The following is a 12,606-nucleotide window of genomic DNA, read 5'->3' on the forward strand; positions in this document are numbered from 1 at the left end:
CAGAAGATCAGGTAAGTATAACTTTTTTTCAGCCATTGAGACAAAGTTGCAGTTAACTTTTGCAGCACGGGGTAGCCCCACTGCAAGCATTAGCAATATGTTTACCCAGTGTTCTGCTTTAAGAGATGTGAGTATAATTCCCTTTTGTCCCCTTATTTTTGGCAAACTTGAAATTATGAAAGGCAGAGCAATGAAATACAATGGCATTGCCTACAGATCACAGCGAATACTTTAACCACCTGCACAAAATAGATGATAATTCTGTTTGCAGACTTTACAACCTCTTTGCCATGACTTAGGCCTCGTTCACACTGAGGATGGTGTGAACGAGGCCTTAGGAAATCAAATAGGTCAAAATGCAGATAAAGTGCATGGCAATAAAAACAATAAAGCAAGCTTGCCACATTATGATTTTTTTACATTAAGGGGTAATTTAATAAATTTGACAGATTAGATATTCTGAGTTAAATAAAACACCCAATTAGGCTAAAGGGAATGTAACTTCACTGGGTCATGGAATAGAAAACAGAACAGTTGTTATGACAAGCCTTTATTATAGCGGAGGTGTATAAATCTAACTCCCAAACCACTCCTCATGCCTTTTATTCAAGGGTCTTTTGACCAGTCTGATGACTTCACAGGTCCTTCCTCTTGTTTTCTGGGGGTGGCAATGGAGAGTCCTTGCTGCTGCACTAAACAGCACTCACATGTGAGCATTGCTAAAGCAAGTACTTCTCTTAACCCAAGCTGTGTAATTACATAATTACATTTTTACAGGAGGCAGGTCTATGACAGCCTTGGATCAGAGGGGGTGGTTTGAATGGTGCTGGCCATCATTCAACCCGGAAAACTGAGGACATCTAGTGACAGAATTATTATTGAGGGGGGGAGCTGAATATGTAGGTGAATATTGTGAAAGCTACTTTTATAACTATTACTAGCTAGAGTTTAACTTTAAGTTATCAATAAATCTAAAAATTATCAATAAATACCTTTGTAACAAAATTTTCTTTTTTAGGTCAATGTCCTTTTGAATCCTGTCCTGTGATGGCAGTTTACACAAACCTAGAAATAATGACCATTAACATAAATATTAGAACATAAACATACAAATATTTCTCCATGACATGTTATACCCAGATAATATAGAACTAGTCCTGTATTAGCGCTCATTTACACCAGAGCACTGCGGTAATACATGTTACTGATTTTTGTTTTTAATCACAAAAGCTAAAGCCGCTTCTGCAATCCTCAGATCAATTATCTGGGTCTGTTCCCCTGACACAACATTCAACAAAGTTTTGGAAGCTTCCAAAGGGTAAAATCAACTTTGTTCAGCACAAGCACAGACACTCTACACAGGACCCCCCTCTGACAAGTTTCACACCCTACTGGGGCTTAATCATAGAGCAGGAGGACATGGGAGAGGAACAGGTATACTGTATATATACTCCCCATGTTTATTATCATTTAATGCTCACTTATATCATTAATACCATGCAATCGTTACTGAAGCATTTCATTTTATTCCTACCACCACCCCCCTCCACATTAAAACCAACGTACCTAATACAAAAATGTAAAACCAAAAACATTTCCCCAATCTATTTACATTGCAAACTCTGAAGTTATGCAGGATGGTCATGATATTTCACAAATAGTCATATTTCCTCAAAATTTTCAGTACCCTTTTCCATATTTACTTAAATTACAATATATAATCAAAGTTTTATTTTTGTCAGAAATGAAAATATTGTTCAGAAATATAATCTAAATGCCTGAAAAGAGTTAAAAGGTTATTAAAATGGTTAAAACAGGAAGACCAGAAGGGAACCCAAAAGAGGGCTAAAGGAGAAAAGAGAGGGTGGAAGGGGAAGGCAGAAAGGGACAAAGGAAGAGAGGGGAGGTGAGATAAGGAATGGGAGAAAAGAATGGGGGACAAAAGGGCATGATGGAAAACAGGGGGAGCAAAAGGGTGGGGAAGAGGAAAAGAAGGAGGAAGGGATGAAGGGGGTAAAAAAGGTGTAGGTGAGGACGTGGAGGGTTTTTTGTTATAAATATGTTGCTTTTAATGTTAAGGGGAGTAAATGGATAACACGAAATGTTTTAGTAATAATTGGAACTATATTAATGAAATCAGTAAGGGCTTATTATACTTTTGGGCACTAAACATGGAGAGTGTATATATAGCATTCCCCCACCCCCATGTCCTCTTGCTCTATGATTAAGCCTCAGTAGGGGGTGAAACATGTCAGAGGGAGGATCATGGGTGGAGTGTCTGTGCTTGTGCTGAACAATAAAGTGATTTCATGCTGTGCAAGTTGTGTGGGGCTCCAGAATTTTTGTTGTTGTTGTTGAGGAAAGTATTAAAACCAGTATTTTGATCAGAAGAAGGTTTAGCCATTAGACAACTTTTGCAGTATAATGTGAGAGTAATGGTATAACACATGAAAATACTGGGTTTTTTGATAAGTCCATTCCTCTTGATATGTGCTCTAACTACAGGATCAAACATAACTGCAGACATAGAAAACAACTGGAACACCTGAAATAGTATTTTCTGGCATGCACACAAATGCAGGTATTAGTTATAGCCCAAAGCAAACATTCTTCAGCCTTGAGTACTTAAGATGCCTACCTAGTTAGGAAGCACACAGAATTACAAGTGAGTACCCAGAATTACAAGCAGTTTTTTAAATTTATCTTGCTTGCTCAAAAGAAAGCAGGATAAATCGGGAGAAGGATAATTATTTTGTTTGCTGTATTTGTTACTTATACTACAAACTGAAAATCATTGGAACAAACCCAGCTTAGTACTTCTTCAGCATATTCATATAATCCTACCTTTAAAGACTCTTGCTATCCATCGAGCTTGTATTTCTGAAGCTGCCATGATTGGACCAAGTGGCTGAATAAGACCAATAACACCCAGCGTGGCCTTTTCCAAGTTTTTAGGGAAGACACTTTTGTACAGATTTATTTTGTTTTCAATCTTTATTATGGATTTATCGATGAATGGAAATGAGTACTGATATCCCGTAGCAAACACAACAACATCAATGTTTTCCTCAATGCTCCCATCATCAAACTTCACAGATGTTTCTGTGAACTCCGCCACATTGGGCTTCACCACAATGTATCCACAGATGATACGACTTGGTAGTTCATCATTAAACAACGGTTCTTTAAACTGAGTACTATGAAAACAAAGAGCCAATAAATGCTTAGTATAAAAACCATAAGAGATTAGACACTTTTTTTCTGCAATCCAGGAAAAATCTAGATCCATCACTATTAATTCATGTATATCACTGTATATCACTGTAATCCAAACTTAACTAATCGTTTATTTCCATAACTTAAAATGCTTTTTTGCAATCAATGTGTGTCAAAAACATTGGTAAGAAAATAAAATGGAATAAAATGAAACAAGACTCAATCATCAAATTATGTTTGGCAATAGCAAATATTAGGTAACATTTGTCATATGAAAATGATACAATTGCAGTCTAATGTACCAAATTGCTAACTAGTTAAACAGTATTTAAAGTCCATCCTCTCTGAGTGATAAATAGACATTTTTAATATACGCTGCCATGTAATTTTCCTCTTTTGCAAAGGTAAATGCAGATGGGAAAGATGGGGTTTCTCTGCATCCTACTAAACAGTTCTGGGGGAGAGAGAAAGATTGACCATGGACTTTGCACTATTTTTCTAAGCTTCTGCAGATAAATAAATGTGTTGTCAATCTAACAGGTGTGGGTGGAGCTAGGTATGGCTATTCCCTTATGAGGTTATTGAAGGTGACAACATCTAATCAACTACAGCAGCAGCAAATGTGACAACACTGCAGTAACTTCATTACAGAAGAAGCAGAGTTATCACCCTATCAAAGAAAGTACTTATCCAATGGTTCGATTGGCAGGATTAACAGATATTTAAAAAAGGTTCCAGGGAGAACAGAGTACAGAGAGCCCAATCTTACTGGTAAGGGCAGCCCATGTCACATGTTATTCACAGTTTGCTTAAAGTTCTTATTTAATTTTTGTAATCAATCCAATATGAATATATACCTTTTCTTTAGTCTGCACTGAAAATATTTTGTGAACACCCCTGTTTTATTGTGTTAATATCTACATACATTGTAAATGATGTGTGTGTTCTTCATTAATAGCTTTCTTCTCATTTCTATGCTTAGGTTTCCCTGCTGACTCAACCAGGCTAAATCCGTGAGAAATATAACAATTGTAATATAAAAGAAAATATAGGGGGTTATTCACTAAAGAGCCAAAGGATCCAGCCGTAGCTTCGAATAATCCTTCGGCTCTCTTTGGCCGCCGAAGCCCTTCAGCCCTGCCCAGTTGTTATTCATTGGCCGAGACCTGCTAGAGAACTCTAGCAGGTGCAGGCCAATAGGAAACATTTGGGTGGAGCTAGCTGTCACAACTAGTTCCGTCCAATTGTTTTTTTTCTTTTCTTTAAAATATCTTTATTTTTTTTTATTTTACTTTTTGTTTACATTTTTAAATATTTTTGCAACTAATTTTTTTTCCATTTATTTAACAGTTTTGCTATTCAGCTCGGTACCTCGGAGGTTCGGCTCACTTCGGCTGGGTTATTCACTCAGCTGGCTTCGGCAGCTTTGTGAATAACCCCCATAGTTTCAGGGTCTCAACAAATCATCAGTAAAACACTTATAACTAGCAAAATTATACCTGTCTCTAGGCTGAAGACCATAGTGAGCATGGTCAAACCATTCATTCATTTTCTTCTCAGTCATCCATGTAATAATAGAGGTTGGCAGTGTGTTCCTCAGCAGATTTTGAAACCGTGTGTCAAAACAGATATCCCATGGAAAACCCTGATCAAATACTCGGCTCATAACCCAGCAGCCTCTCCGGGTGCTAAGATATACCTGCAAAGAATAAAATGCTACCACCGTAAGCACTATAAGTATGACCAGGTACATACACTTTGATGTTAACAAGACCAGGAAATGGAAAAATAAGTGGAAGACATTGTGCACATAATGACCTTCATATTTAAAAAAAAAAATTTCTTCCATGTTTTTAAGGCTTGTGTTTGTCTTTGTAGTGCCATAACTGATATTTCTGAGAGAACAGCATTCACTGACAAATTTGTGTAAGCCATGGTCCTTTATATTCAAATGTTTCACCTTTGGAGAGGTTTCAACCAGGAGTGTTGGCATGTGTTGAAGTAAATCTCGCTATAATATACTTACAGGGTTATTCACAAAGCTGCCGAAGGCAGCCGAGTGAATAACCAAGCCAAAGTGAACAGAGACGAACGACATTCAGCTATTCACTCCGGCTCAGTATGGCTAATTTCAGCTGTACATCAGCTGAAATCAGGCGTATATCAGCTGCCTACGGTCAGCTGAACCCGAACATGCTTTGCATGTTCGGCTGAGCCGAAGTGCAGAAGGAGTTAGGCTCAGCCGATTCAACATTTGGATCGGCTGAGCTGAAGCTCTGGCAGCTCACTATATACTATACACTACACTATATATAATATTTTAAATAAAAGAAAAAAAAGAAACAAAATTGGCCGGGCTAGCAGTGACAGCTAGTAACAGCTAGCTTCGCCCAACTGTTTCGTATTGGCCGGCACCTGCTAGAGTCTTCTAGTAGGTCCCATCCAATGAATAACAACTGGGCGGAGCCAGCCATGATGTCATTGACGGCACTGCCCAGTTATTATTGTTTAATGATAGATCAGTATCCACCGATGAGATTTGGGGACGCTGATCTGTCATTACAACGGGAGGAGTGAGCCGTAACATCACGACTGGCTCCGCCCAGCTGTCATTTGCGGGGTGAACGTCCAGCCTTCGGCAGGCCGTTCTCCCTTCTTCGAGCCGAAGCATATGCCTTGGGCTCAGGTGAGCCGCTCGGCCGTCTTTGGCTGCTGTACGGGCTATTGTGAATTGCCTGTACAGCAGGCCTTCAGTTCTTCAGATGTGCAAATTATGGTAAAGACAACCAATCAGCTGCAACTGCTCTGTATGCAGCTGGTGGGTGTTGTTGCTGACATCATCGTGCCTGCACTATACTCGTAGTCGTAAACTGATTGGATTACATACAATCATACATCAAGCATATATCATATATCAAGCAAATGGGCAGAGTCAGCAAGATGGGATGAGGGATGACAGCCTTGCCAGAAGTACCGACTCTGCAGTACTAAGTCTGGAGAATGGAGACTATGGATGAAGGCAAGTATTACTGGGTCACAGAAACATTAAAAAAACAAAATAACATTAGAGTGGCTGGGAGTGGGGCAAGGGCTATACACTAGTGTTTTGTTTTTTTCCATGGCCACATTTCAGCTTTATTCACATTTATACCAACACAATGTTTGTAAAAGAAGCTAATGTAAATAACAATTATAATATTTTGTTATTGTTTTGTCATTCTTTGGATCCATAGAAAATATTTTTATCATACCTGAGATGCAGTACGACTCAGCTCCACAGCTAGATCTGTTCCTGAATTTCCCATTCCTACAACAAGAACCCGTTTTCCTTTAAATCCTTTGCTGGTTTTATACTCTTTACTGTGGAAGTATTGTCCTTTAAATTTGCTTATTCCTACAAGATAATCAAATTAGAAACATTTCAGGTAGATTATGTTAGAACAATTTGCACTGTTTTACCTTTACAGGTTCCCATTTTCTGTGGTTGGCTCCCAGAATGACTCATCTGCAATGCAAACCTCATCTAAGTCCTCCTGCCATTTACAACAAGCTAATCTAGTGCATTGATGCTTAGGCACTCCACTTGTAATACTAGCTTCAGCTTCCAATGTAAGTGTGTTGCTAAGATTCAGATATATTTGGAAAGACCACAGATCCAGCGATCATCAGTGCAACATTCCGCTCTCGGTCACTGATTCCTACTACTGCCTAACACTTACAGGCGAAAGAAGTGAAAGTGGAAAAGAACAGTGTAGATTCAGCAAGCAACAAATCACCATTGTCGAACTCTGCTTTCACTAGTTCTAGTAGCTATTGACAAAAAATTTATCTTATTTGTGTATCACTCAGTGCAGTGTGTTGTAAAGTAGCCACATTTCCAAGCTCACTCCCATGACAGACTATAACTTCAATACAAATTAGTAAATGTGAGATTGTAATCCAATACGGGAGTGAGCTTGGAGTGGTGGCTACTTTACAACACACACAGGGACCATGGGGAAGCCACCCTTCAGAAGGTAGGACAGTGCCACCATGAATTCAGAGATGATTTGAGGATCTACAGCTGTAGTGATACACAAATAAGATAAATGAAAGGTACTTGAATGCCTTTTTAAGATTTAACTCCTAAGTTTAGTGTCACTTTAAAATCTATTAGGGCATAATCAAGGATACAGAAGGCTAAAGACATTTTAATCTCCTCCCCTGTCTAACTCAGCCCTGGTATGTGACTGATGAAAATGTACACTATCTAAAGCAATGCATAAATTGTTGATGCTAAATAATGCCTGTAATAAATAAGTAAGGGAGGATACAGAAAGTGGAAGACTGCAATCTATTAGGGTATAAGGAAGAATGCAGTAGCTGGAAGACCTTATACTTTACTAGGGCATAAGAGAGAATGCAGAAGGTTGAAGAGCTTACAATATAAAATGAAAATAATGAAGGATATAAAAGGTGGAACAACTGGCAATTTAAAAGATTATAAGGGAGAATACAGAAGGTGAAACAGCTTAATTTTTTTAGAGAGTAAGGGAGGGATACAGAAGGTGAAAGAGTTTACGATGCATTGGGGTACAGGAGAGGATACAGAAGCAGAAGGAGCTTACACTCTTTTAGGTTATAAGGAAGGATACAGAAGGTGGAAGAGCACAATCTAATAGGGTATATGGGAGCAATATACAAGTTGGATGCACTTACAATATGTGTCTTTGAGTACGTCCTTTAAAATTTGTGGGGCCACAAAAACACACTGGGAGGCCAAAAAGAATTTACATGCTGCAATTACTTTCAGCACTAAGGACAGGTTCACACCATTTTCCGGACCAGATCTGGAACCCAGTGCATTGCATTTTGCCGCATTTGTACTGCGATTTTGCCACGTTTAGAAATGTATATATTTTTTTTCGTTTCAAATGGTCTTACATGTGCATTTCAGTGCATTTGTATTCATTTTTTATGCATTTGTATGTGCTTTTCAGTGCATTCCAGACCAGATAAAATAAGACAAGCAGTATTTTTTTCTGGTCTGGGACAGACTGCACTGGCATGAACAGAGGCCAGAAATAGCACAGGGATACATTAGGATGCATTTTGGGTCCGGAAACAATCTGGTCTGGAGATGATCCAAACATGGAGTGAATGGGCCCTAAGGGGCAAGTATGTTTGTTTTGTCCATGTATGCACATTGGAGTTGCATTGAAACTGAATCACAATACACTGCCACACACATACATTGGGTGATTTAGTTAAGTGTATTTTACTAGAACAGCAGTTTTGAAATTTTATCTATTCACATGTAATATGCTCACAAAGTATGTATGGAGCTTACTGTTATGAAAAAATTATCATTGCACTTAAAGGTTTGCACAGTCATTTATGAATATATGACTACAGACATTACTCACCAGGAAAACTTTCCAGTGGACAGTGTGGGTCTGTATGGTGTCCACTGCAGACAATAACAGCATCAAAAATGCTAGTCTGTTTCTTTCCATCTTTTTCTGTGGTGACTTCCCACTGGCCAGTCATAGGAAAATTGGGATGTTTTTTCACACTGCAAACCAATGTCTAAAATGCAACCACAATACGGCATTGTAAGTTTTATTAAAACAAACTATAATAGTTTAATCAATTTTATTTTCTGTTAAAATCCTCCAAACCTGCTTTACGAATAATTTGAAACAGATCTTAAGTCTCCTCCCAAATATGTTTTTCCCCTCTCTATCTCCCCCATGGCCTACTAAGTAAACTGCAATGGCTCATAACCACCTACCACCATCTCTAAAATGAATGATCACAGAATATAACAATAATGAATAAATAATGTTACAATACATTTCATGGACTCCAAACAGTGGTTGTAAGAAGGCTATATGTGTTCAAAACACAGTTTGTTCATAAAGAAAAACACATATACCAACATCCAGACTGGCTTGTATCTAGCACTATTTGCTGGAACTTCTGACACTCCCTTTTCAGGAAACTGCTTATGTGGTGAAACGTATTAAGGAAACTAGTGTTTTAACAGCGTGTGCAGGTTGGTAGGGAGGACTTTTGCATTTATATGTTTTATACATTTGAGTCTAGTTAAATATATAGTTATTTGATATATATGTGAAGCAGTTTCCAAAAATCCTATTTCTCTTACGTCCTTTAATACAATTCTGTTCTGTGGGGCCAGATTGTATGCTGCACTGCAATTAAAACATTTTTTGAATAATGTATTTTTTGGCACAAATTACAACTAGTGATGGGCCGAACAGGCCCGAGTTAATTTCGAATTCGAACTTTAGAACATCCAAATAGATTGAATTCTCGAAAATTCTAAACTCGAACTCAATGCAAGTCTATGGGGGTAGAACTTTCAAAAACAATTGTCCCCCTTAAGAGGGCATATATGCAAGTTATTGGCCATAAAAAGGGCATGGGTATTTGGTTACTGCCCCGGGGGACAGGAATCAATGAAAAAATGCTTATACCTTGTCTAATTACTTACTTACCTTAAACTGGATGTATTTCAGCAGGCCAAACCTCTCAGCATATTGCCTGTAGTATTCCACCATCTTGGTGTTGTGCAGAAAGTTGGGACAATCTTCTGGGAAGGGAAAATCACTGTAACACATCATCTCTTTACTGGTGTTGGTAACAACAGACTCATAAATGCTGGCTCTACCATCCTGCACCTCTGGCTAAAGAACAAATAAAATCAAGGGTAAAAAAAGTGAGATTCTTTTAAAAACAGCAGTTCTACAACAAAAGAGTGTGAATCAGTGACGTGCAATATCTTTGAGGCATTCCCCAGCCTCGCCCCCCAGCATGCCCCACCCCGCAACCAAATGAAGCCCTGCCCCTGCCCACCTAAGCCCCGCCCCAAACCCATTCCCCAAGCTAGTGTGAAGCAGGGAGGGAGGATGAAGGGAGGAGACAGGGAGGAGCCTTCCTGTCCCTCACTTGCTCATCACTGCTGAGGCATCGAGATCGATGGCCTCAGTGTTTTTTTTTTCTTTTTTTGATTGGACAGCTTGGACCAATGGTGCTTTGCTATTGGTCCAAGCCATCCACAGAGCTCATGCCTAGAGGCTGTGACAGCTCTTGCCTCACTTGTTAGTTTACACAAGCAGTGGGGAAGACTGCTGCTGTGTAACCTAACTACCTGTCAAAAGCCGGACGCAGTGCCGCCTGTAATTAAGAATGTTAGAATTGTCAGAGGAACAGGAGGTTAAAGGAAATTGTCCAAGGGAGAAAACTGTGCCATTGGCAACTGTCTTCCGTTTGGAGAGGTTTCCTCTTATTTCCTCTTGGAGTTTGGGATAGCAGTAGAACCTGGCAGAGGTTCTAATCCTTCCCCAGTCTATCCAAAACTGAAAAACATAATTTTGACTCGACTTACAGTTTAAGTTTTAAGGCCCAAGTTAAAGTAGACCTTCAGTTTACGTTTAAACAAATTCATCTTAGTCAAAGAAATGCAGATTGTGCAGAAAAGTCTTAAATTGAAAAGATAAAAATATCAAGACAAAGATATATTCTTATCATATTGAAAATACACAGCCTGCCAAAGTGTCAACGATGAGGGTCAAGTAACTACTTGAAAGGACATGGGTCAGGGAGAAATATTTGTTATTATTGTTGGGAGAATTCTTAAGCAGTTGTTAAGCACTTGCTGCCTGAAGCAATTTCTTACATTTGCACACACATGATAAAATCAGAATTTTTGGCTAGAAAACAGCTTCAGCCCCCCAAACAATGATATATTTGCTGAAAGCAGGGGCCCTGTAGAATAAAAAGAAGCTAGTTGCAATTTTATATGTCGTACAGTATTTGCACAAATGTTTATCAAACCAGTATTTTTAGGATAAAATACACTAAAATGAAATTTATTGCACAGAAACAGAATGTAATACCCATTTTTTTGATAAATATAAAAGACGGGGTCACTCCGGGTAAATAGATACCAAACATGTCAAGCCTTAAAATTGCGTGCATCCGTGAAACTTCAAAAAACTACTATAACCAAAATTTCCCATGGGCGAAGCTTTAAACGTTTTTAACTGCTCATCTTATTATTGCTCTCATTCCGATGCTCACGACGATATGTAACATGTGTGACACAATTTTAGTTTTTGCACGTAGGCGCATCTAATGCGTATTTGTGTTGTAGGTGTGTGCACGTGGGGGGTGGGGGACTTTACATTTTTTTTTGCATTTTCAATTTTTTTAATCTTTTACTTTGATTTTTACACTTTTTTTGTACTTAACTTTATTGCTATCACATAGGGAGCTAACAAGCCCACTATGTAATAGCAAATATAAAGTGACAGGTCCTCTTTATGGAGACATTAGGGGTCCTTCAGACCCCTAATGTCACCTAGGCACCCCAAAGAAGCTGATGAAGCAGAGATCTGCTTCACCAGCTTCTTCTTCTGGCTCTAGGAGAATGTGTACAGTGACACCGGAAGTGATGTAATGGACATCACTTCCGGGTCCATTGATCGGAGGAGAGATCAGCGGCTGGAAGCCTGCTGATCTCTCTCTGATCCATCAGGGGAGACCCACCGTGCCAGTCCCAGGCTCTCTCGGGGGACAGTGGAGCCCGGGAAACCGACGGTGGGAAAGGGGGGGGGGGGGGGGGGGACACGGCACTGCACCGTACAAGTGATCCGGCGCCTGTACAGACATCGGATCGCTTGTATTTAAACAGCAATCGCCTGCTGTTTAAAATGGCAGCCGTGTTCTTGGTATAACCACTTCCAGCGGAGGACGTACATTTGCATGAACCCGCTGGAAGTGGTTAAATGAAAAAAGAACTTCAAAATATCAGTATTACTATTTTTCTGTTGCATAGAAGTAAAAAAAAAACAACACATTTTATCACATACTTTGTAATTCCAAAGGCCACCAACATCGTCAGTCCTCTCAAAACAAACAGGCTCCAATCCTTCATCTAGGCAGCATTTAATGGATGTCAGACCACTGTTCCCTGCTCCAATCACCGCAACTTTCATGTTGATGTTTACCTGTAATAATCAAGAATTTGGATCTGTTACCCACATTTGTGTTGTATTCAAGGTCATCCTCATACAGCATTTTTGTTACCAATATTTTAGGATTACCCGTATTCAAAAACACACATAAAGAAGCAGGCAAGATTAGTCAATGCAATTATTCGGCTTAGCAACAATTGAGAGATCAGCCTCACAGGAGCAGCATTGTTTTTAAAGACTGGACAGAATTATTGCTTTGTGAGAAGGGGCAGTGAAGTGCGACCACTGTGTAGCCCTGTATTTCCGGACGTGTAGCCTGAATGTGTAAAGTAGACATGTGCGATTCGTTTCGTTACGAATTGAAATTCGTACGAATTTTCCTGAAATTCCGAATTTCGGAGCATCCGAA

General features: G+C 39.2%; 1 protein-coding gene across 3 annotated transcripts in view; it reads right to left on the reverse strand.

The window, feature by feature from the left end:
- Positions 1–12,606, reverse strand: part of LOC108789125 (dimethylaniline monooxygenase [N-oxide-forming] 2-like) — a 30,715-nt gene that overhangs the window by 763 nt on the left and 17,346 nt on the right. For 2 of the 3 annotated variants that reach the window (XM_018559057.1, XM_018559055.1), the window contains exons 2-8: positions 12,093–12,230; positions 9,717–9,905; positions 8,622–8,784; positions 6,468–6,610; positions 4,716–4,915; positions 2,845–3,197; positions 993–1,065 (exon numbers count right to left, since the gene is read on the reverse strand). In XM_018559057.1, coding sequence (XP_018414559.1) covers positions 993–1,065; positions 2,845–3,197; positions 4,716–4,915; positions 6,468–6,610; positions 8,622–8,784; positions 9,717–9,905; positions 12,093–12,218 — 1,247 coding nt within the window. In that variant the 5' untranslated portion in view covers positions 12,219–12,230. Of the gene's footprint in view, positions 1–992; positions 1,066–2,844; positions 3,198–4,715; positions 4,916–6,467; positions 6,611–8,621; positions 8,785–9,716; positions 9,906–12,092; positions 12,266–12,606 lie in introns of those variants that run through there. The other variant, XM_018559056.1, reaches the window with a different exon arrangement.

Source organism: Nanorana parkeri, unplaced genomic scaffold (genome assembly GCF_000935625.1).
Source record: "Nanorana parkeri isolate BGI_ZX_2015 unplaced genomic scaffold, ASM93562v1 scaffold378, whole genome shotgun sequence".
NCBI lineage: Eukaryota > Metazoa > Chordata > Amphibia > Anura > Dicroglossidae > Nanorana > Nanorana parkeri.